The 25,399-nt window shown below is 52.6% G+C and overlaps 2 protein-coding genes across 9 annotated transcripts in view; one reads left to right on the top strand and one right to left on the bottom strand.

Moving 5' to 3' along the window:
- Nucleotides 1-12,205, bottom strand: part of USP31 (ubiquitin specific peptidase 31) — a 29,842-nt gene extending 17,637 nt beyond the window's left edge. For all 8 annotated transcript variants that reach the window (XR_005703248.2, XR_005703250.2, XR_005703251.2 and 5 more), the window contains exons 1-3: nt 11,624-12,205; nt 1,209-1,346; nt 676-764 (exon numbers count right to left, since the gene is read on the bottom strand). Coding sequence is in view for 2 of the 8 variants with exons in the window: in XM_040079571.1 (XP_039935505.1) it covers nt 676-764; nt 1,209-1,346; nt 11,624-12,205 (809 nt within the window). In the remaining 6 variants the exon portion in view is untranslated. The remainder of the gene's footprint in view (nt 1-675; nt 765-1,208; nt 1,347-11,623) is intronic.
- A 546-nt stretch (nt 12,206-12,751) lies between these two features.
- SCNN1G (sodium channel epithelial 1 subunit gamma) lies at nt 12,752-24,185 on the top strand. Its single transcript, XM_040079577.1, has 13 exons — nt 12,752-12,797; nt 12,993-13,317; nt 14,084-14,378; nt 14,822-15,015; nt 15,396-15,499; nt 16,454-16,617; nt 19,354-19,452; nt 20,626-20,743; nt 21,285-21,363; nt 21,442-21,499; nt 21,840-21,901; nt 22,097-22,172; nt 22,520-24,185. Exons 1-13 carry the CDS (start codon nt 12,767-12,769, stop codon nt 22,907-22,909), a joined length of 1,995 nt encoding a protein of 664 aa, XP_039935511.1. The 5' UTR covers nt 12,752-12,766; the 3' UTR covers nt 22,910-24,185.
- The last annotated feature ends 1,214 nt before the right edge of the window (nt 24,186-25,399 follow it).

Raw genomic sequence — 25,399 nt, 5'->3', positions numbered from 1 at the left:
CCAAAACTCCATTCTCATTCAGAATCAATCTGCATCTTACGATGGCTTGGTGTCTTAGACCAGGCTTAAGGTTTCTCCTTTGCAAAGGAAAAGTTGGCAAATACTGGGGGGAAAGCCCAATTATAATTCTTTTACAATTATAATTATAATTCTCAGTACAGGCACAAGCCAACAAGGAACACTGGTGATTCAGCTGTTCTCTTCCAATACTCTGAAATTAGAAAGCTCTCTTCCCAGAAACTCGAGGGAAAGCACTGAAGGGACAGTGATAACCTCAGCTCAGGATTCCCAAGTGCCAGATGACAAGCACACTGCGCACACCAGGGATCCCTAACTCCCAGGCACCTCTAGATCCTGCCAGGGGCTCTTCCCTCTGACAGTCAGGGTCAGCCCCACAGCAGTAGGCTTTGCTGAGCCTTTGCTCATGAAGCACTGACTCACTTTAAGGATGCACAGGAACAGGTGTAGTGGTTCACACTGCAGATTTACACAAAATATACCAAATCTGAAGCAGTGAAATTCTCTCTTTCCTCTAGAGCAAGGTCTTAGTTCAGCTGGAATTCAGAAACTGCTGTTAACACAATGACACCAGCCCCAACTGTGCTGGGAGCTAGTGTCAGTTTCGAATTGTACTGGGGTCACCCATACATTCAACAAACTTACAAAATACCATACCTGTACTGGGCTTGAAAGAGTTCTTGCACAAAAGTGCTACTGATGGGAAAGGCTGGGCCCTCAAGCAGCACATCATCCTCCAGCGGCGGCTGAAAGAGAGGAACAAACCCTTGAGGCACACCCAGGCGTGGGGCTGCACCCAGCAGGTGACTCCGGAATGCCAGTCAAATTTTGCCTTCCTTAGCCAAAAGCACTGGAAAAACGCCACAAGCGTTTTTAACTACTAAGCACACTCTGCTCCAAGGGGTGGGCACGCAGGAAGGCGAGGTGGGCAGGGAAGGGCACGGGGCTCACACCTGACAAGGCAGCACCTGCTGGCTACTGCAGAGCCACTCAAACACGGCTGCCTCAGGGAGCACTTGCCAGGGATTTGTGGAACAGCCGGTTACACTCCCAGGGCAGAAACAAACATTATTTTAACTTTCGTTCCATCTGCACTAGTGAACCTGAGAAGCCAATGGGGAGAACTACTTTAAAAGGAAAGCCTGGGTGCAAAGTTCGACTCCCACATTGTCTCCCAGCATATTCCTTGCCTTGAGTGGAGGCATGCCACCAGAATTCACCACGTTGTTCAAATCCTCGTGGACTCTGTCGAGGAGCCAAAGCAGGAACTCCTGGGCATCGTGCTGGGCGTTCCCACGGTACTGCATCGCGTTCTTGGACACGATGTTCTGCGGAGAGAAGAGACAGTGCAGCAACAGCTAATGCAGACCCAGGCCACTCCATCACACCTACCCCTGCCTCACAGCATCTGGCACTGCTGCCCTCATGAAATCTTCTGTTTGTTCAAGCTGAAGCAGAACGAGAACTTAGTCTCCTAATGCCCATGCACGCTGTCTTGCCCTTTGCAGCTTTGCTGAGGTCACACATTTCCCAAAACCTTGATGCAGGTGTTTCATGCTAATCTACAATTCCAGGACTCAGCCAGGATCAGGACATCTAAAACACAAATGCTTCTACAGTCTGATCATCATCATGCAGGTAGAGCAACATTACTTCCTGGCTAGTACAAGCCACCAGGGAATTTCTTCCACTGGGTATCACAAATCCACTGTGCATAACTTGCTCATCCTAAACACTATCTTCTGTGGCCACCCCAGCCAGGGAGGTGCAGCTTTCCCTGCACACAAGGAGCCACGGTATCCCTGGGGCAGCAGCTATCCCATGACGTGCTGCACCTACACCCTTGGCACACCCGTTCCCACAGCACTCTGACTTCCTGAGCGGGACCCCCAGGGGGACAGCGGCACGAGCAGAGGCCAGACAGAACCTGCAGGGCAGGGATGGGTGGGAGGGCTGCGGAGCCCAGGCCCAGCGGGCTGCACATGCGCCTCACTCCTCTAATCAGACTTTGCAACAGATTTGAGAAATGAGGCTGGGTTGCTTGCTTTATCCCTCTGAAAATGGGGTCACCAGGGAGGGGGTGGTGATGAAAGAGGCAGGAAAGGACTGATAAATATATACTCTCTATGCTCTATAATCTGTCCACCTTGTCTCAAGGCTGCAAAATAATGGAAAACAGAAATAATCTGCTCTCATTACATATGTGCAGCCCTTCTGACAGCAGATTTACTGCCCCTGCTGTGCACGGACAGCACCCTCCCACATAAAATATGTGCACACAGCTTGAACCATGGGAGTGGTCCCCAGCCAACACTCTGGTGTGACCCCAGCACCTCTGCTTGGTGTCCAGTGTAAACCTCAGCTTGGGATGCTGCTTTTTATGGGGGAGAAAAATTTGAAGCAGTCTGTGGGCACTTGAAGATTAATGGAGACCAAATAGCCTTCTCTGTTCCTAGTTCCTGTTAAGCAAAGCAAAATGCACTGGCAGAAATAAAATGATAAAATATAATCCATAAAATGGATCCAAAAAAGTCTCTTCAGGTACCAGCCTGATACCTCTCACCCTCCCAGCAGAAAGGTGAGCTGAATGCCCCCAAACAATGATGCAGGGAAGAATGTAAGGCATACATGTGGAGACTTGCTTTGCAAACATTAACTTTGTTCAAAAAAAACAAAAAAACAAAAAAACACTACACTGAAAATTAAATTTAGCCCTTAAATTACTGTGTCAAGTTTCAAACTGAAAATCAATCACTAATACGTGAAGCAGAGATTATAGTCCAGTCTTTAGTGGTCACCTCACTACATCCCTCCAGAACAGTTACACATGCTCCTGCAGTAAGACACTTGAGTTTTGACAGCTGTACCCACCCCTCCCAACCCAGTGCCCTCAGCTCAGCCCCAGGGGATGGTGTCCCCTACTCCCACCTACTCCCACTGAGGGAGGAGGGCTCCAGCAGCACTGCAGGTCACAACAAAGCCAAGCTCGTTCTTCTCAGTGAGCTGACACAGAGAGCCAAGGGAAAGAAGTGCTGAGACACCATCCATGCCCATGTCCCCAGCAGTGTGTGGCCCCTGTGTGCCAAGACACGAACAGGTGTGATGGGAGCAGGCAGCACCGACGCTCTCCCATCAGCCAGAACCAGCTGCCTTATCTGGTGTCCTTTGTGCCACTGAGCTGAGCCAACAGGCACTGGCACTGCACTTCAAGGGCCCGTCTAGACACAGCTGATGATGAAAGGCTCTTGGCTTTGCTGGGAGGAAGCAAATCCAGTATTTCAAGTGAAAAGGGGACACGGAGGGGTTCTGTACAGAAGCATAAGGACTTTGGGAATCCAGGGTAATATTTGTTATTGCCTCTTCCCCAAAGGCAAGCACATCAGTCCAGAGCTTCCCTGGCTTTTACTGAAGCGTGTCCCACAGGGAGCAGCCGGTCTGTACCAATCCCAAGCACAGCAAAGCCACGGATGCACAGCAGTCACGTGCCTTGCTCTGTATCTGTGTCACTGCTCAGCTCAAAAGCATATCCATGATAATTGCTCTATCTTGCAGCCTGAGTGGACTAAGGATAAAGAGCTGCCTGTGGAGACACATCACAAGATGTTGGAAGTGATTCAGGAAGCACTACAAAATATCAGATGCAACTTCCTCACAGGAGGCTCCGCTGAACAAACACTCCAGCACCAGCAGCACGTTCCCAGCGTCACTCACACTTCCTGCCAGCACTGCTACAAGTGGGTCCATTACTGCTTCCACCCCTGCAGCTGCTGCTCCAGGGAATGCTGAGTGCCCTCCTCCCAGCCCGTTTCAGGGGGCTGCAGCAGCAACCCCAGACACGCACGGTGCTGAGGGGAACACCAGACACACAGTCAGAACAGTCAGTGCTGAGGGACATGATTACATTTGAGAGAGATAGAGGCGCCGACGCAAATAAACAATTTAACAACTGAGAGAAATTCCAGGAACTCCTGAAGTACAGCTCCCCCAGCCTGATGGGTCAGCACCAAACACAGCCCCACACGCCTCCCTGTCCCCCAGCAAACTCCCTGGTGGGCTGAGGGCAGCAGCAGAACAGCATGGGAGGGTCCCCACAGCCCTCAGCAACAGACAGGGCTGTACAGCAGCTGGGAGCCCCACAACCCTGTGCTGTGGGTGGGGGACTGCAGGCTCTCAGCAGCCCAACTGCCCCTTCCTGAACAGCTCCAGGAACATTTGATAGGCAAATAGACAAATGAGCAAGACCTCATCACAGCGCACTGGCCACCCAGCACCTCTCCATATTTACTTTCAAGTCTGCCCTTGCAGCCTAGCAGAAGGTTTCTTGCCCTTGCCATAACCCTAAACCTTCACTCCTCTTTTTTTCTCATCACTTAAGACAACAAACACCTCATTTTGCTGATCCTTCAGTAATGCAACAGCAACTGTAACTGGATTCAGATACAGAGTTAAGAAACAAAGGCTTAAAAAGCACGTGAAAACCACCACATTTACCAACCCCCAAGAGCCATTAATCCTCTGCCCCTAATCTGGTTCTCCTGTAAGCAGAGTTGGCACATCTGACCAGCTTCTGTCCAGCACCACAGGGTATTAAGAACGACCCCAGAACCATTCCGGCACAGCTGTTTCAGCTATGAGGCACCAGGAGTGGGCATGGACTCTGACACTGCCTCCCAACACCGTCCATGATGCACAGCACCTCCAGCCCTTTCCTCAGCTCAGCCCTTGTGAGCCTGGCAGGAGGTGGGGGGATCACTTTCCACCAGATGTGCCTGCACTGGTACACAGACACCCTGAATGAAGTGGCTCCATCCAAAGAGATAAGGGAGAAAAATCCCAATTTCCTATCAATCCCATTTATGTATCCCTAATGCAAGCACCCTGTAACCGGATCAGTCCCTGCCTGCCCAAAAAGCAGATTTACAGCAAAGACACATTACCATTTTTTACCAGGCCACTGAAAGTTTAATAATAATTCATCGACTGCTCTAAAGAGATGCAATAAATAGATCGAAACAGAGCTGAACTACTGGCCTCTTCTTTGCTGCTATTATTGCTCCAGATCACAAAGACAACTAGAGGAAAAATGCCACTCTGCTATTTTCCAGCGTGGCCCTGCTAGGAAGCAGCTGTGGAAGGATTTTGCACGTGAACAGATCAAGTCAGCTCATTAGAGACCTGACCCAATGACACACATGCACAGGAGAGAAAGGCTATTCTTTATCTTCTGTTGAACAGTGAGTTATGCTCAATCACATTATTTCTCTTTTTCAAGCCCACAACCACAGTTCTGCGCTTGAATAAGTTCTACAGCAGACAACCTGAATTACTCTCTGCTCACACACAGACACACTTTCCCCTCTCTGGAGATGCTCTTTTCTGGGGAGACCAGTACCCAGCCAGCAGTGTGGCTCAGGCCCCAGGGCTCAGGAAGGGAGCTCCTCCATTCAGGGGCAGAAGAGATCACTGTGGACTTGGCCTTACCACAGGCACCAAGCAGGGAGAAGGGAGCTTTGATGACAGGAGGTCTGTCACAGCAGCCAGGGCAGGACAAAACACTCCTCCCTTGCCCTGTGGGCATCCAGAGGCACCACGGCTCTGCAGGCAGCACCCCACGGGACATGGCAGCTCCCTGGGCAGCCCGTGTCCCCACAGTCCTGCCCTGTGCAACGCAGAGGGCAACAAGCACAGCCCTTATGAGAATACTTCAGGAAGCAAATCCAAGAAGAACACGACAGGGAGCAGCACCAGAGGGATTCTCCACCACGTTTAACAAGCCCAGACAAGAAGCATCACCACATCAGCCCCTGCCTAACAGCTCTCATGCCAGCAGCCACTCTCACCCTTCCAGGCTGAAGCCTGTTAATCCTCATTAACCACCCTCCTTCAATGCACAAGGAGAGAGTGAAGTTTGTCCAGATGATGCTATCCAGGGCTGCTCTGTGTGTGTGCGTGCATGGACAGAGGCAGGTTGTGGGTGCTGCATTCCCCAGCTGGCACACTCCTCTCCAGACCCTTCTCAGGAGTGCAGGTCTTGCTGCCAGAAGGCACTGCCAGGAGTCAGTGCTGGCTGCCAGGAGAATTCACCCTTATGAAGAGCAGAAATCCCATATTGCTCAGCAAGGGCTTGTTTTCCTGCTACAAAGAGCATCGGGTGGGATTCAAAGGAATAAGGGATTGAGGAACAGGAGAGCGAGCAGTTCAGTAAAGGACTATCAGTAAATGCTGGCACAGAGGATGGATGTGAAGACTGGGCTCGGCAGCCCAAGGAGCTCGTGCTCCAACTGCATGTCTGCATCTCTCCTGCTCCCTCCAGACTTTGCTTCAGGTCCCAAGCTGGACACAGAAACTGAGGTGGGGGGAATCCCATCATTACCGCTCTGAGAAGCCTCCCCTTGCACTTTATAACAAACATTCCCTTCAGTGACACAGCCATATGCAAGCAAGTTCATTAAGCAATGCTTTGCTCAAATGGCAGGAAGAATGGGTTCACTCCAGTCAAGTGGCCAAGCACAAAGCACAGAGCAACACAGACCCAATTAAGCTGCCTGGGAACATGCATCCCCCTCGCCGCTTCCACAGCCTGCCAGGCACGACACACTTCTCATACATTCACCATGTGGCATTCTGCACAACAGCGTGGAAATAAGAACCTGGAAGCTCAGAAGACAGAAAACCATGTTTTCCACGATGTACATTTGCCCTTCCAGCCTCACAGAAAGTCCTGCCAGCCCCCAGGGCCACCTGGCAGTGGAGCAGCAGAGCTGTTCTACACTGGGGTCTCTTCTCCTGCCTCACTCAAGCCCCTGCTCCAGAGAGGAGCACCCACACCACACTTCTACTGCCCCCTCTAGCAGAACACCCTCAGCAAACCACATCCAACCTATGGACTGCAGCTCAGCCTCAGCTCCCCAGCCTTGTGCTGCACTCACTCAGATCAAAGTTTGAAGCATAACACAAAAATACCCAGAAAGCATTTGGATTTCACTGGTAAGTCAGGCAGCTGCCTTAAGGCAACCAGATCTGCTGTAAGAAACCCTTCCCAGGGGGTTTAGGAGCATGTGTGTAGAAAGTGAGTAAAGCAACTATAAGGAAAATCAGGCAAGAAAATAAGCAAAACAAAACAAACCATACATGCAATAATGGACATCTTATTGATAATGAACATTTAAAAAACAAACAAACAAAAAGAAGTTGTAATGTGGCAAGACTGCCAGACCTTTGTGAGCCCAGTGAACTGCATTTCCATGATGTCAAGAACTATCACAAAACCATCAAAAATTTGTAATTTGCTTTTTGTTTCATGGAAAGTGTGTTAACTCCAATTCCCAGAGCAGTCCTAGGATAAGCCTCCTCAGTATGATGCATTTGAAGCATCTGGACTGAACTGCAACAAGCACTTCAACATCCCATATTACCTAACCCCCTCAAAGCCTCTTTAGAGCAACACAGAAACTGAAGCACCAGGAACCAAGGGACCAGGAGGGAAAGGGTGAAGGGTCTCACATTTATCCTTTCATGTCCCTTTTTTCCATCCTTCTATGCAGAAGGAGGACAGTTTACTCTCTGCAGAAATATTTAAAATCCAGAATAAAATAACTGACCCTGTGCTAGGCAGAGAGCAAGACAATTACATACAATCCAGGAGATCACATCTGACACATCACTGGCCCCATTAGCAAGGCACAAGGGCTCTGGGGAGCAGAAGGGCCTGGGGCTGACAGCTCTGTGAGCTGGACCGAGGGCTCCCGACACCCACGCTGCCTCAGCAGCCCCCGCTGAGAACTGCTCTCACTGCACCTCCAACAGGAGGCCAAGATCTGACCATGTCAATGCTTCCAGGAGTTCCTTCATAACTCAGGAGTTAGTGATTAACTCCCAAAGAAGTGCCCAACATAGCTGGCAGATTCCTTGTTTCAAAGTGAGATATTTGCACCAAATGCATTCTCAAAACACCTTGAAACAAGCTCCAAGCAGCTACTTGGAAATCTCAAACCAAACATACGTTTAAAAAGAAATAATTAAAAAAGGAACCAGCACTTTTAACCTGGCACAATAATCCCTGCTCTACCAACAGGGATTCATTCTGGGTTCAGATCCGATTCTGACAATCCAACCCAAATGAGATACGGTGACTGTGCTGTATTTGCGGAATGTGCTGCAGGTCACAGCCAAGGCCATCTTCTTGTAGGACAAGAAAAGCAATCCCAGCTCTGGCGTGCAAAAGGACTTGTTAGACATTGGCATGCTTCAGTGTACAACTGCCTTAGAGCCGCAAAGAAAGTCTCAAAACAGAAAGATCCTCATCATTCACAGAAGATCCACACTTCACAGAAGGCAGAGGATTTGCATAAGAACATAATTTTTCAAGCCCAATTAGTTTAAATCAAAATCCTTCTCGCTGACAACCCCCACCATCCCCTCCAAGTGTTGCAGACCTATTCCCAGTACAAAGGGTGCTCTGTCCTCCCCGTCTGACACTCCCAGGAACTCTGCAGGCAGGACGGACAGCTCCCTGCAAAAAAACAAGCCCAAAGCCCTGCTTATACAATAGATGTTTGTCACCATTGTCATACCACCACAAAGGGGAAAGAGGAAGCACGAGCTGCAATATCGGCCCCTGTTGTGAAAGCAGCAGCTTTGTTTGGGCAGGAAAACAAAACCCCCTGAGCAATCGGAAGAGAAGGATTGTTAAACCAAACAGCAAAGGAGCACAGGACCACTGGGAAAGTCATCCTCAGCAGAGAAACCCAGGAACTGCCAGCTCTGCCAAGGAGCTCCCATTCTGCTCCCCAGGCTCCCAACCCAGGAACCTCAACCCTTCTGCTTCCACCTCTCAGTCCAGTCCTTAGGACCTTCTCCTACTACCTCAGCCTCCTACACCCCCTGCTCTGAGAGCACTCCTGGCATCCTCCCTCTATGCATAAGCTCTCTGCCAGGCTCTCCCCTCAACCTGCAGCTACAGGATGAACCATTTATCAGAAACCAGTTGTTTGAACTGCATTTCCTCGGTTTCAGAAGCTACATCATTCAGAGATCCACGACATGGGCTGTTTCCTGAAGACCAACTGAAAAAGAGTGAAGACACTACCAAGGAGAACTAGCTGAGGGTAAAAAGCATTCCAAAAATCATCCCTTCAAAGGCCCCTGTCCACAAGGACTTTAAGACACGCTCCCTTGAAAATAATTTCCTCTCTTCCAAGAGAGAAGTCTACAGATATAAGAATAAGCAGGAAAATAAATATTATCCTTTATCCGAAAATACATTTAGCACCTGCAGAGAAGTACTTAGGAATTAGGAAGTGCCTTTTCCCAGTTACATTTGCTGCCAAAAGAGGAAAAATAGCAAAAAAACCCCAAGACATGGATTTGAAAGCATGCTGAATAAAGAGCCTTTTGCCTATCAAATAAATATTACTGTCAGTGGCTATTACTGTTGGAGGGAAAGCCCAAAATTACTATGTGAAAACACTTTACACCCTTAAAAACAATTACATCAGGGCAGATCAGGAATGTTCCACCCTCTAAGCAGAACAAGCTGGGGGGGTGTTTTCCTTGTTTTGGGGAGAAGCAGCAGTTTCCAGAATGAAAACACCAATCTTTGCCTTTCTCCAACCTAACCCCCTTGTTTACATTTGTAAATGAACTGTGCAAATCTGCTGTTGAGAAAAAGTTTAATTAAGAACTGAATTTAATAGCAGGTTCAGGCGACTTAACTGTCTTTAGAAACGTTAATTTCATATTAGAAGTAATTGACCTCTATAAGGGAACAGCACTTGACACAACGACAGTCCTGCAGCAGGGTGCTGGCACTGTGCAGTGCTGAACTGGATCAACTGGGACCAGATTCCCTCCAGCAAGAGGCTTTTTAAAACCTCCAGGGACCTGGCAGGTAGGAGATGGATGGGCTCCAGCTCCATCCACAAGCAGAACATCACTCGCTTACCATCAGCAATGCCTGCAAACAGCAAAGTTCTACTATCAACACCCATGGAACATGGCCTTAATTTAATCCCTGGTCCTGATGCTCTTCCTCCTGCTGTCACTCGTATCCCAGCCCTGCTCCCACAGCCTGTGTGAACAGCAGAGCCTGGCCTAGAAAGAGAGCTGCTCCCCCTTCTATCAGTTCATTCCACTGTCAGAAGACAATCCTGCTATTACTCAGGAGAAATCCACAATTTCTTCTCCTCCCACACCACCGCAGGAGCCGTGGCAGGTCAAGGCGAGTGCCCCATGGTGCTGCCAAGACCGGACTCACCGAGCAATCGGCTTTTCAAGCGCTCCCCCATAAAAACCTCTCCTGAAAAGTCCAGAGCCACACGTGGTCCTTGTGGCAGGCATCCTGAGAGAAGGCAAACAGCCAGGGTCTCCAGGGAATGCCCCGGCATAGCTATGGGACTGCTGCCTCAAAAGGAGAAGCAAAGGGAAGAGGGGCTGGCCATGCATCCATCCAAATGACTGAGGGTGCCAGAGGTCCCTGCCACCTCAGAGGACCCTCCAGGACATGTCACCATCCAGCAGGTGCCAAGGGAGAGCTGACTCGGGGACCCAGTCCCTACCAGCTGTGCACCCCAGCTGAACTGCAGGCAGAGCGCACAAGACTGTGTCAATGATGTTCTTGCTGTGTTTTCAAGCATTTGAACATCTCCTCTGCAAGTCACTCTGCAAGAAAAATTCCCCTAAAATTCCCTCCAAGTAGCTCTAAGTTCACAGTGTGGAAGTTACTATCCACCCTCTGATTCTATCACATGGCCAGAGAGTCTTCTGTGCCAGGAATAACATTTCTCCCTGTTCCAAGAGGCAAAGTAGACCTAGAGGACTTTTAAAACAGTTGTGCCTGATTACATGCAAAACCATGGCAGGGTGTTTTTAAGCCACAGCGCAAGGACCAAGCCCTCTGCTCCAACAGCTCCTGGGGCAGACGCAAGGCCCGGGCTGGGCAGGGGCTGCCTGACGGAAAACATCGTGGGGCCAAAGACGAGCGAGTCCAAGCAGGTACTCCTGAAACACACCCCCAAATCAGCCCAGACTCACAAGCTCTTGGTTAGTAGACTATGAGGCACAGCTCCCAATAGCCTCCTTCCATGCACACTCGTAACTCCCAAACAACAGTTAGCTGAAACTTCCCTAACGGTAGCACAATAGAGGAATGAAACAGTAAAATGGGTATTTTCACCCATAAAAACCTTCCAGAGCAATCAGCCAGCATTGAACACCGTGAGCAAAGAGCACAGTGGCAGCACCTGTCCCATCCCCAGGGTGCTGCCGGGGTGTCCAACGCTGTCACACAATCAGGTTCTGCTGCTCTAGGAGGATACTGGAAGCGGGAACAGCACTCCAGAGCTACCAGCACGCAGCTGGCAAGACCAGAGGCTTCTCCCCGCCGCGTGGGTGCTCACACCAGTGGCGAGCTACCCACCACAGCTGGTGACCGGGGCAGCCCGCGGTGCCCGTGTGATGGGGGCACGTTGTGTCACGTTTGAACCTGCTGGGAGCCACGGCTGCCCCGCCAGCCCCGCACCCGCACGGCGGGCACCGGCCCTCCAGGGCTGCTCCCGGCGGCCCTGTGCTCGCTCCTCCCGCCTCGAGGGACGAGGCCCCCGCTCACCTTGAAGTCGCGGCTGTGCTGCGGGGTGTACTCGAGCGTCCAGAGCGCCCGCACCAGCTGCGCCAGCTGCTCCGTGACCTCGCCGGGCGCGGGCGGCGGCCCGTCGGCGAGGGGCGGCCCGCCGCGGAACTGCTCCAGCGCCAGGAACTCGGCGAACAGCTCGGTGTTGCTGAGGCACTGCAGGATGGCGTTCATGAAGCAGGTGTTGCCGTGGTTGCGCAGCCCCGCCACGCCGGGCACGGCCTCGGAGCTGCCGGCGGGGCGCGGCGGGGGCTCGGGGCTGCGCGGCGGGCCCGGCGGGAAGCAGCTGCCCAGGCCGCCCGTCGCCTGCGGCGGGGGCAGGCGCGGGGCGAGCGCTCCGCGGGGCTCGGGCTCGCTGCTGTAGTGCGAGAGCGTGGAGAGAGTCTTCAGCACGCGGCTCATGAACCCGCCGAGCGACCGCCCGGACGGCGCCGGGGCCGGGGCGGCGGTCGGGGCCGAGCCCGCGCCGCCGCCCGCCGCCCGCCCGCGGAAAAGCCGCTTGCTGAAGGAGCGCTTCTCCTTGGCGCTGCCGGCCGGCCCGGGGCCGCTCACCCGCGACATGGCGGCACGGCGCAGCGCGCATCCCCGCCCGGCGCTCGGCCCGCTCAGCCCGCCCGGCCTCGGCCCGGAGCTCAGCCCGGCGGCCGCCGCATCCCGCCGGGCCGGGTCGGGCCGCGGCTCCGCCGCTTCACGGCGCCGCCATGCAGCGGGCGGGGCGGGGCGCGGTGCCACGTGACCGCGCCGCCACCTTGGCGACGGGCAGACGCTGCCGCAGCGCCGCCATCTTGGGTGCTGGCGCGGCTCGGGGCGGGCACGGGAGGGCGGGGCTGGGTCCCGCCCGGGCCCCGCCCCCGAAGCCCCGCCCGGGCCCCGCCCCTCGGAGCCCGGCTCGCCACACCGGGGGCTCCGGCCCCGCTCCCGGGACCCGCCCGCCCCGCCCGGGCCCGTTACTCCGGGCACCCCGCTCAGCCCCGGCCGCCGCCGTGGGGCGGCGCTGCGCGGCCGTGGAGCGGGGCGGGCGGGGCGGGGCGGGGCGGTCCGGGGCGGGGCTGTACCGGGGGTAGGTGCCGTGGCGGCCGCCGGCCGCCCCATCAGCAGCGGCGCCGGGATTGGGAGCGGAGCATGGCGCCTCCGGGCCCGGAGAGCGGCCGAGGTGAGGCGCGGCGAGCGCGATCCTCGCCGGGACGGCCGTTCCGGGGATCGAACACCGGGAAAGGGGTGGGGTGCCGGGTGACGGCTCCGCGGGGCCGGGCGGGACGGAAGCCTGCGGTCGCGGTGTGGCGGGGCACCGGGCGGTGGGCGGGCGGCGATCCCCCAGCCGCCCGCTCAGTGCCCGGCTCGCCCGCAGCGGCCGCCACGGCTCCCGGTAAGAAGATCACGGCGCGGCTGAAGCGGACGCTGCCGGTGCGGGGCCCGCAGGCGCCCACGCTGAGCGAGCTGATGCGCTGGTACTGCCTCAACACCAACACGCACGGCTGCCGCCGCATCGTGGTGTCCCGCGGCCGCCTGCGCCGCCTGCTCTGGATCCTGCTGACCCTCAGCGCCGTGGGGCTCATCCTCTGGCAGTGCGCGGAGCTCCTCATGAACTACTACAGCGCCTCGGTGTCCGTCACCGTCCAGTTCCAGAAGCTGCCGTTCCCCGCCGTCACCATCTGCAACATCAACCCCTACAAGTAAGGCTTGGGGAGCTGGTGGGAGGATGGCAGGTCAGCACAGCACCAGATTCCTTCCCGAGCTCGTCCCGGTGCTGCTTCTCAGCACTTTCCCGACCGTGGGTTTTCCCTGTACAGCACCCGGTATGCCGCATCCCCCCTGTGCCGTGTGGCTTACACTCTCACCCCTCACTGCTGCCTGCTGACCTCAGCTCGGTTCATGCTGCTTTCTACTCCAGACAGTCCCTGTCAGCTCTTTGGCTCTCCAAATTCCCTTCTTCCCAGGACCAAAGTTCCAGGTTTACAAACGGCGCTATCTCCTAAAGAATGGAAAGGGGCTGTCACTCCTCTTCTGCTTCTTTCTTTCCTTATGGGAGATTTTGACATTATCCATCAACAACACTTTTTCTCCTGTCAAATCATGTTTTTACATTGCTCTCTGCTCTGCTGCCAGATTCCCACCCGGTCCCCACGGGGATCCAGGTCTTTGGTTACTCTTCACAGATGAAGTCTTATTTCCACATACTCTGCCTCCTCAGACTTCCCACCTTAGGGAGCTTGAGAGTCTTGGGAGAACTTGCTCTGTAGTACAGTCTGCTCTGCTTCCTGGGGTCCTTGCTTCAAGATCTTTCCGTGGATATGACTGTGTCTGCCCCCGCTGATGTGAGAAACTGGTGTGAGACCTCCACGGGGAATTGTGTCCCAAGCCATGGCATCCAAAGTGCAGCAGGCAGAGCTGGGCAGTGAGGTTGGATGGGGTGTCATTGTCATGTTCTCTTCCATGCAGGTACAGTGCCATGAAAGAATATTTATCTGAATTGGACAAAGAGACAAAAAAAGCTTTGGAAACTTTCTATGGATTTTCTGAGGGCAAGTCCAAGGTGCGCAGGTCGGTGGACGACTGGAACAGCACAGGGAGCGACTTCTTCCAGCAGATCCCTCTGCTGAAGGTCGAGGACTTCTCCAGGACAGCGACTGACCTGCACAGTGGGCAGAAGAGGAAAATAGAGGGAAGTGTCTTTCACAAGGATTCGTCCATCGTGAACTCGGGCGATTCCAATGACATCATTGGCTTTCAGCTGGTGAGTGTCACTGTGTCCTGGCCAGCGAGTCCCTGTGGGGTAGCAAAGGGCTCTGTTGGGGTCAGTGTCCCTCGGGCAGGTTTTATTGCCCACTCTGGTGGCTTTGGCACAGTGGTGAAGAGCGCCGTGCCTGCTCCTCTGCCTAAGCCCCCATGGCTGCTGCGGATGCACCTCCAGCTCTCTGGAAGAGAAGTACTTTCCTGAAGTCTTCTCAAATAGAGTCAGTGTCATCTGTGAACTTTTTTTTAGTCCTGAAATATTTGGTCATATCACTTAGCCCTGCATAAAAGGTCTTTGATGCCCACTGTAACTTCATGCATGGTTATTTCTGTGGAAGAGTAACACTATCAGATGTACCTTGTACAATCCTTGATTTACACCTGCCTTGTAGAATCCATGATTTCAGTCCATCTGAAATGCTTTTTCCCTTTTGTGCTGGCCAGTGTGATGCAAACAACAGCAGTGAGTGTGCCCTGTACACATTCAGTTCGGGTGTTAACGCTATCCAGGAGTGGTACAAGCTGCATTACATGAACATCATGGCACAAATTCCCCTGGAGACTAAAGAAAAATTGAGTTATTCTGCTGATGACCTTCTACTGACATGTTTCTTTGATGGCCTATCTTGTGACAAAAGGTCAGTGCACAGAAAATTCCTGCCATTTTAATAGCTTATTTCCAAGTCCATAATATGTAGGAATGGAATATTTGGTATTTGCTGAATTCCAGCTAGTTCTGTGAATCTGCCTCCCCCTTGCTATTAACCCCCATTCCCACATTAAAACTTCCTCGAGTTTCCATCTCCCAACATATTAAACTAGATCGTACTGCCATGCAGTTTTAAGTTACTCAGAAAGAGACCCACATCTTTCAGCAGAATAAACTTCATGAAAAGAAGTAATAACACCCCCCAATCAGTCCTGATCTGTCTCTGTCAAAACCAAAGCCCAGATGTGCTGCTTTTCTCCCACAGACAGAGTGGCAGGGAGCAATGTCATGATACTCGATTTTTTCCAGGCACTTCACTCGTTTCCATCACCCCCTCCACGGCAACTGCTACACCTTCAACAGCGGCGAGAACGGGACCATCCTGAGCACCTCCACGGGCGGCAGCGAGTACGGTGGGTGAGCGGGGCACCTTGCACACGTGGGGTGTTCCAGGGCACTTTGCACACGTGGGGTGTTCCAGGGTGCTTTGCACACAGCGGGTGTTCCAAGGCACTTTGCACACGTGGGGTGTTCCAGGGCGCTTTGCACACGTGGGGTGTTCCAGGGCGCTTTGCACACAGCGGGTGTTCCAAGGCACTTTGCACACGGGGTGTTCCAGGGCGCTTTGCACACGTGGGGTGTTCCAGGGGATTTTTCACACACATGGTGTTCCAGGGCACCTTGCACATGTGGGGTGTTCCAGGGCGCTTTGCACACAGGGGGTGTTCCAGGGCGCTTTGCACACAGCGGGTGTTCCAGGGCGCTTTGCACACAGCGGGTGTTCCAAGGCACTTTGCACACAGGGGGTGTTCCAGGGTGCTTTGCACACAGCGGGTGTTCCAGGGTGCTTTGCATACAGCGGGTGTTCCAGAGGATTTTTCACACACATGGTGTTCCAGGGCACTTTGCACACGTAGGGTGTCCCTGTCGGTTTGCAGAGGAACTGTTTGATAACAAGTGGTTCAGCAAACTGGATCCTGCTGGAGCGTGAGCGATGTGTTGGCTGTAGATGTACAAGCTGATTGGGGAAATGCCTGTTTGAACTAGTGCAAACTCTTGCCTGAGAATACAGATAATATCATTGCATCACTAATGTTTTCCAGCTGAAATTACTGCTGCCCAGTTATATAACTTTTTAAAGTGAGTTCCAGCCACGTTCTCAGCAGATGTTATTTGTTTGTTGTACCCAGTACCACCAAGGGATGTTACTGGCTGCAGGTGTCTTGGTCGAGCTGGGCAGAGGCTGTGCTTGGCTGTTACAGTTCTACTTAAGACCAGATAAATGAAATGAACCGTGCTGCCCTCCCTGACCAGAAAACATGTCCCTGGCTCCTGGTGTAACTTCCTGCCTTGTCTCTGTGGTTCAGGATTGCAGGTTGTTCTGTACATTGATGAAGCAGACTACAACCCTTTCCTGGTGACGTCCACAGGGGCCAAGATCATCGTCCACGACCAAAACGAGTATCCCTTCATTGAAGACATTGGCACGGAAATTGAGACTGCAGCGGCCACCTCCATCGGGATGCACTTTGTGAGTGGCAACAATCCTTTTCAGACGCGCCTTTGCCTTGGTACATCTGTAAATAAGAACCGAGGGGGTGATTTCCGAGAGCCGCCAGCAGCTCGAAGGCCTTTAAATACCTCCCACTCAGGACTGAAGTGCCCTGAGGGAAATCCTGTGATAGCACTTTAATGAACAAAAGAGGCCGTGGGAAAATCAGGTCTTTATAAACCAAACCGGCCTGGGATATTGTTTGTTCTCCCTTTTCTTCCACCCATTTGCTTTCCAGGGGATTTTTGGTTTTGTTTTCACAGCAAAATCCACAACCACAGAAATGTGTTGCCAAGTGCCTCATTTGGCTTTAGCAATGAGCAGGGAGTTTCACCCCACGAGGGTCCCCGGGGCAGAGGAGCCAGATCTGGAACTGCAGGTCCCCACGTTGGGGTCGGGTCCTTAGGGATAGTGGCAGGACAACCCCTTGAACTGTTTTGTGAATGTAAGCCTCTTTTTGCTGGCTTTCTCTCTACCCCAGCAGTAAAAAACACCCTCGTGTGCAGCAGCTTCGCTTTTACCAGCTGTGAGCAAAGGCAAGGAGAGCTGCAGCTCCTGCTTGCCCCTTTTAGTGTAGTTCAGAGGAGGCATTTGGCCCAGGGGGTTTTGGCACAGCATCGAAAGCTGTGCCAGGTCCCCTTTCATCTGAATGGGCTGTTAAGTGAGCACTTCAGCTCTGCCTTTCTTTCAGGTGGTCTGGTCAGAGCATCAGCCATCCTGCTTATCTGGGTGTGCCCATCGTGATAGGCCCTGCATTAGAAAAGACATTAAAAGAAGGCTGATGTTTTACAAAATGCAAATAGATAACTGTCTTCCAGCTGTCTGGAAAACTGTGGCAGCAACTTGGTCAATCATGACTGAGAGGTTTGGGAACCAGGATGGTGTGAGGACACAAAGTCTCACAAGACTCTTTTCTTTGTCACCGTCACACCGTACAGAGTCACGGAAGGCAGAGTCTCAATATTTAATGTAATATGTTCTTAGCACAACAGGTTTGGACTGTTGCTGGAGTATAAAAAACAAGATTGGGCACATCTTAGCGTCTGTGTATAAAAGATTTGTCATGAGGAAGGGATCCAATTGCATCCTAATGAGGCAGCCAAAATAGAAACCGGACACAATTTCTGGTCTCAGAACAGAAGCTGAGGATCACTGTCCTGCAGGGAAAGGAAAATTCCAGAGAGCCTGCTGAGTGGTGGGGGTGCACCGAGGTGCCAGGTCAGTCCTCGTGCCCACATGCAAGGTCACAAAGGAGGACACAGCAGCCGTGTCCCACACGGTGCTGCTCGCTGGGCTCTGAACACAGCATCAGGGTCTGGTTATTGCTCATGCGTTTCTGCTGGGTACTAGCACTGCCCCCCCACCTCCAAAAATATTCCAAGATGCTTGGAATGCAAACAATGCTTGGTCAGAGTTACAGTGCTTCAGTTAAATACTGAGTTTGAAATAATTTCCAGTACCTGAAGGAACAAGTAAGCTTAGTAGGAGCATAAGCCACAATAAAATAAATCTATACAAAGGATCGATCATCTCTTGGAAGCCCCGGACCGAGGCAGAGTCCTGGTAGTACACTGTATGTGGATTTTAAAATCAGGTTTCAGGTACTTTTCAGAAGTAATGCATCTCTAATACTGAAATCCCATCTTTCCCTCCAAAGAGAGTTTTGAGCATCTCTAAGAGCACTGACTTGCACCGTACTGGCCCAGTGCCTTGTCTTGCTGTAGACCAAGTAGTGAGGTATGCTCTTATCAGGTGAGGCCTCAGGAGCTGCATTCAGTGCCCTAGGGGCTACGAGCCTTTTCAAGTTCCTGCTAAATTGATCCTTTGTTCAGAATTTTTAATTCGAATTTTAAATTCTGAGAGAAAGACAGGTGAACGATTCTTAAATGGATGTTTCTTGTGATTTCAGGCCATTCTATTGTAAAGTGGATAATTACTGCAGAAAGATAGCAGGGGCTGAGGGAGGTAAGGCAGTCTGCAGGAAGTGGGTGATGCAGCTGGAATCCGATTTCGGGAATTTGGGGGCTCCCAGCCCTGGTTTCACAGAGCTTGCAGGCACAGACTTGGCATGTCTCAGAGCTCTTTGCTCTGGGCAGAGATTGCCGAACAGGGAAAGTCATTAGCGTTTGAGAGGAAGGGTCAAAGCAGCACCTGGGAAAAGATTTGAGAGAGACACAAACATTTGATTTAAAGTGGATTTAGAGAGGTGCTGTTGAGCACTAGTGGAGCCTCAAGTGCTGTTTACCCATGGCACAGGAGCAGCCAGTGCAACAACAGCTCAGGCAGGTGGGGATCCTTACAAAAAATAACCCAAAAACCCTGTCCAACGGCTGCCATCCCTCAGAACACAAACATCCAGAGTAAACAACGCACAGCCTCTAAGACTAGGAGAGAACACGCATATGGATTACTCTGCATTAAAAAATCCTCACTGCTATGACTATACCACCTTGCATTCCTGCAGGTTTCCAGGAGGACAGCAGAGAATCCCAGCAGAGCAGGTTTTTTGGGAAACTGATATTAGAAACAAAAATCCCCTTTTTTGACAAGGGACTGACAAATCATTTTAGGTAGCAAAAGGTAAACATTCTGTTCAAAGCTGCCTTATCACTTACAGTTTCAGAGCTGGGATAAAGTGCCACTGAATCCTTTGGTTTCTCTGTGAACTCCAAAACAAAAATAAAAATACAAGTTTTGTTCTTTTCTGTTTCTCAGACTCGGTCTCGCAAGCTGAGCAAACCTTACAGTGACTGCACAGAGACAGGAGCTGACATACCCGTGGAAAATCTCTACAACAAGAGCTACTCACTCCAGGTAAAGCCATTACATTTGGGTTTATCAGTTGCTTGAAAACTACCCGCATAAAAAGCTTTATAACAACTTGTGGTTCAGGACCCAAGACTGGGAACAGTCTGAGCACAGGGCTGTTGCTTTTACCACTGATGTAAAATGCAACGGCACTTCTTAAAATCCAACTTTTATTCCTAAGTGGTTGCTGTTTGAAGTTCCCTCAGGCACCCTGTTAGATAAAGAGAGAACATGAGCTCATTAGGCAATTTTCAAGCAATGTGAGACTGGAAAATATTGGCCAAGTAAAGGTTGCAGCTTAGTAACCCTTGAAGCCAGAAATTGTGACCTTTAGGACTCCAAGAATAACAGAAACCATCTAATCAGTATCCAGATAGCAGGATGTTTGTTTACAGAGTAAGTTTCCACTAATTTTGCATGGTTTCTGTAATTGGGTCCTCTTGGAGAGTGTCAGTTGTTCTGGCACTCTCCACTTGCAGAATTGTACTTACATTAGCTGCTGCCTCCTGCAAAGCCCAGGTCTAGGTTGAATTTGTGTTTCATGGGGAGTAGGAAATCTGCTGTTGTATAGTGCCAGGTAGGATCACCCAGATATTATCTCAGGTTTTTAATAACAGTACTTCACCGAAACTCAGTGCTCAGGAGGGCTGGGACTGGGACCAAAAGGCTTGACTCGGATTTAAAAGAGAAGTTCTGTTCCTGCATGTCCCAGTGTTTTAGCACAAACCACAGCTCTGCTGCCTTGTTAATCCTCCCAGCTTCAGCTCTCCCAGTAGGCACCAGCAGGGTTTGGTGGAAGCTGTGAACGTTTGCTGCTGTGAGTCACTTCCCACACCTAGTTAGTGATTCATGGCAGGCTGAAAATCCTCTCCTTGACTCTGTAAAGAGCAGCTGCAACACTGAAGCTTTTGGTGGCTATAGGGGAAGTCGGGGCATTCATAGAACCCCCATATATGTAATCCTCCAAGAAGATTATATTAATTTTTTTTTTGCAGTAGAGCCTCAACCCATCCACCATACTTTCTGCCTGTTTGTATTCTCTCACAGCAGAGCCTGAAGGCCCAGGGGAGCAGGGTTCTCATCCCACTGCTGTTGTTAATAAGTAGGGCGTTTTTAAGTGCACTGGGGCCTGGAGCTTGGTGCTGCCTCTTAGTCCCCAGCTCTGTTTTTTCTCCCCAGATCTGCCTGCACTCCTGCTTCCAGAAGGCCATGGTGGACTCGTGTGGCTGTGCCCAGTACGCACAGCCCTTACCCGCGGGGGCCGAGTACTGCAACTACAAGAAGAACCCAAACTGGAGTTAGTATTGGAACTCCTCTGGCACTGCACATGCCTCAGCTGCCAGTCCTGTCCCCTGCAGCACCAACCATCATACACCCTGCACCCCAGTGTCCCTGTCACACAGCCCCCTGTACCCCCAGGGTCCCTGTCACACAGCCCCCTGTACCCACCCTGCACCCCAGTGTCCCTGTCACAGCTGCTGCACACCCAGCATGCTGGGATGAGGCAAATCTGCCTTAACCCACTTAAGCCCCCACACCCAGAAGTGCCTCCCTTGCTCACACTGACTGGTTTGTGAAACTTCCCCTGGTGGCTTGTCACCTGTGCCCACCACAGAACAGTCGAGTGGAGGGCTTGACCAGGTGTGGCAGTTTTCATGCCTCTATCAAGTGACACCCACTTCTCAAGAGTCTTTTGCAATATTTATAGGGTAAATCTTTTTATCCCCACCATGTAGGCAATGGCCACAAAGGCCACCTATGCCCCAGATATCCCACTCCAGCACAGGTAGCAGGTTTTATTTCTGGCTTCTCACACACATCTTACTCCTCCCCTGCAGTGTACTGCTACTACAGACTGCACGAAAAGTTTGTGAAGGAGCAGCTGGGCTGCCAGCAGATCTGCAAAGATGCCTGCAGGTGAGTCCTTGCCACAGCCAGAGGTAAAGCGTGCGTGGGAGTCAGAGCTCACAAGTGACATCCTGCCTCTCTCTGCAGCTTCAAGGAGTGGGCGCTCACCACCAGCATTGCTCAGTGGCCATCCACCGTGTCAGAGGTGAGTCCCCAGTTGCACTCCTCCAGAACAGCAGCCTAGCAGAAGGCATTGAGTAACCCCAGAGCTCAGCACAAAAGCAGGAGGCCCTAGGGTAGTCAGTACCATTCAGTGATGCTGTTCGCAGAGACCAGTCTGTAGTTTCCAGCTCAGGGCTCCCTCTCCAGGAGTCCACCATTAAACTGAAATTTGTCCTGGGAGATCCCCCTGGGCTCAGCTGGCTTGTCACACGCTCAGTACCGGTACCCATACCAGCCCAAGGAGGTGTGGAGCATGAGTCCCTTCCCAAGGATCTCTGCACAAGAACCTGCAGCTGCAGTTGCATTTTCTGTCTGTTCTCCAGGACTGGATGCTCCGAGTTCTCTCTTGGGACAAAGGGCAAAAACTCAACAAGAAGCTGAACAAGTAAGTCCCCCTGTGTGTTCCTGCCTTGCACCTCCAGCTCTGATACGATCTGGGCAGCCCTAATGATGGCAATTGGGGAAAAAGCTCCCTTGGAGCAGCCCAGCCCTACTGGTCCAACTGGTTATTTGCATAGTTTTTCAGTATGTTTCATGTTATTGTTTTACTAAACCCTCTGCCTGCCTCCTGTTTCCCCAGGACAGACCTTGCCAACCTCATGGTGTTTTACAAGGACCTGAACGAGAGATTCATTTCGGAGAATCCTGCCAACACGGTGAGTGAGCATGCTGGTCCCTACTCCCAGGAGACACAGCACTTCCTCCCACGCATGCTGGAAGCTTTCACCTGCCCAGGGGAGCAATCCCACACAGGCAGGGGCAGGAAGCTGATCTCAGATATGCACCTCTGGGCTGGTCCTGCCCTTTCTAGCCCTTATCTCAGGCCACGTCTCTGCCTGTCCAGCAGCAGCCTGCAGACTCCTGATGCAGAGCCAGAGAGAACAGCAGCAGAGATGGGCCCACTGCATTTGGGAATACCCCGGCTCGGGCTCCCTGCCTGCTGTACTGGCAGCACGGACACGTGCCCATTGCAGACCCTAACCTCTGCGCTCTGCTCTTCCAGCTCGTCATTCTTCTGTCCAACTTCGGGGGCCAGCTGGGCCTCTGGATGAGCTGCTCGGTGGTCTGCGTCATCGAGATCGTGGAGGTGTTCTTCATCGACTCGCTGTCCATCGTCCTGCGGCACCAGTGGCAGAAGGCAAAGAAGTGGTGGCACGACCGCCAGCGGGGCGGCTCCGGGAAGGCTCCGCAGGGCGGCGACCTGGAGGGGCAGGGCCACGACAACCCCGTGTGCATCGACGAGGACCTGCCCACCTTCACCACCGCCCTGCGCCTGCCGCTGCCCCAGGACAGCCCCCTGCCCAGGACTCCCCCCCCCAATTACAGCACTTTGCGGCTGGAGACCGCCTTCACAGAGCAGCTGCCTGACACGCTGGAGCTCGGCCAGCACTGACGCTCGTCACCCACCCACCGCGTGCCCAAAGAGGTGGGTGCTGCGCCCACGTGTCCGGGGCGAAAGGCACGCGTCCAGACAAGCACTGAAGGGCTGCCAGGTCAGACCCTTACTCAGGGATTGAGCTGGCAGTCAAAGCTGCCCTGAGCAAAGCTCAGACACAAAAGCCAAGGACTCAGAGACAGTAGGAGCTTCAAGCAACATCAGTTCTCGAGTTAATGGTGGCAGGCGATGGCTGGAGCAGGATGTGGTACTAAGCTGGGATGTCTCACCGGGCAAAGGCACGCATTAGCCACCAGCTGCACACACCCCATTGCATGTGGGCAGGAATTGCTCCACAGCAGCAGATTGATGCCACATTGAGCATTAACACTAATTGCTCTCTGCTGTGTGGCTGGACTTGTGGGAAAAACCCCAGGCTGTCATGTGTAGGAAGGGCATGACAGGGGCTTGGGTAAAGCACAAAAGAGCATAAAAGGAAAGCTCTCACTTGAATTTTCAATAGAAACCTGATTCCAGTGGTGGCCTGAGGAGCTCTTTCTCGTGAGATGAAAAGCCAGGACAACCAGAAATGTGCTTGTAGAGCAAGTTACTACACAGCTGGGTAAGAAAGCCCGAGTCATCCCCAAAGAATCATCTGAAAGGGCATGAAATCCAATTTGGAGCACGGTAATGAAGTGCATCCTCTGCAAGTTTGTTCCATTCCACATCACTCAGGCAACCCTTAAACATAACTTCCAAGGAGCTCATTAAATGACTTCCCCTCACAGGGAGTTAGCTGGCTGCTCTTTTCCTGCTCAGGCCCAGGCAAGAACTTCCTCCTGCAGTCACCCAGCTCCCCATCTGCCTGCCCTGGCACTGGCAGTGCCTGGAGGATGTCTTACCCCACCTGTACCTCATCCACAGAGCCGTGTCAGCACCCATGTTTTACCTCCTGTGCTGCTCCCCCCGTGGGCCAGGGGCTGCTGCGTGTGCCCACACAGCCACAAATGCTCCTGGGGCAGCTGGGGCACCCTTCCCCACACTCCCTGGCCTGCACCCAGCTCCCCCTGCCACAGCCCTCCGTGCTGCCTCCAGCACCCTGTGGAGATAATGAGCAGAGCCCACTCCACACTGGCTGCTGGGGTCTGTAAATCCAGAGTGATGCAGAGCATGTGAAGGGTGTCTGAGTGGAGGAGTCTCTCCTTTCCTTTCTCTATGAGCTTATTTTATAGAGGAGAGTGAGAATCCAGAAAGGTTCTTTAATGTGCAATAAAAACTATTTTAACTGAATTATTTAAATAGATGATAAACTGAAAAAAATAAAGATATATTTTTGAGTAACTGCTTTGGCCTTTTTTGTTTTATAATCACCACTATATGAGTTAGTTCCCTGCAGGTATCCTGAGAGCTGAGGGAACTTGTCTGCCTGCCTGGGGGCTGTAGATTCTCAGCAGGGCCAAGCCTCCTAGCTAGGTACCCCAGGTCTCTCAGCAGAGATGGACCAGGGGGGTTCTGTGGGACCCAGCTCAGAAACAGGCAGGAAGAACATGGGGTGCAAGCAGAAACCATGAAAAGGCCTTTCAGAAAGCAATGTTAACCAGCAAGGGACCAAAACTACTGGAACTTCAGGTGTCCCCAGACAGCTCCACAGCTGAGCAGTCCCTTGGAGGCCACAGTAAAAGTGAGGCAGAGCTGCCCCAGCCCCTGGTCCAGCACCAAGAGAGGTGCTCTGGGTGAGCCATGGCTCATCCCCATCCCTTCTAGCACATCAAATACCCCCACTCATGACAATCCTGCCCTGTGGGCAGCAGCAGCAGAACAGACGTAGAGCAGAACAGAGCAGCCCAGGGAGCCCTCCCCCCTCGGTGTCACAGGCATGAGCTGTCCCCACTACAGCTGGGACAGGAGTAACAGCAAAGTCCAGAGCTGAGGAGCACCTCACCACAAACTCCTTCCTTGCCAGCTTGGTGGTGCTGGCACAGGGGCTGGTTTGACTCTCACACCTGGCTGAGGACCTGCCTTCCAATGCAGAGGGGCCAGCTGCCCCCAGCTCCCACAGAGCACAGCCTACAGGGAACTTTGTGGGGCTCACCTCCTGGCAAAAGCAGGCAAACATCACAACATGCATCATGCCACACTTCCTCCATCCCACATCTGTACCTGTGTGTGCAGCAGCACCTAAGAGACCACAGCTCTCCACAGGGCTTGCTCACATCTGCTGGAGGCAGTGCTAAGGAGAGACTGCCCAAACCCATTTTGATGCTGGTACTGTTCTTTCCCCACTGCAGAGGTGCTCCAGCTTGTCTTCTTCCCCTCAGGCTGCTCAAGCACCTCTGCCCACCCCCAGCAGCCCTCTGGCCCTCAGAGCTGGGTTAAATCAGTGAGTGCTGATCATGCAATCATCCCCCTGACAGGAGGGAACCTCCCACACCTGGATCTAGGGCCAGGGAAGGCACTGGCACCTGGCACAGACTGGGATGGATCAAGGGTTTGTGTTTCTAAAGCCTC

Source organism: Hirundo rustica, chromosome 15 (assembly GCF_015227805.2).
Source record: "Hirundo rustica isolate bHirRus1 chromosome 15, bHirRus1.pri.v3, whole genome shotgun sequence".
NCBI classification, from domain to species: Eukaryota; Metazoa; Chordata; class Aves; order Passeriformes; family Hirundinidae; genus Hirundo; species Hirundo rustica.
Note: the sequence above shows the minus strand (reverse complement) of the source record. Positions and strands in the feature narration are given on the sequence as shown.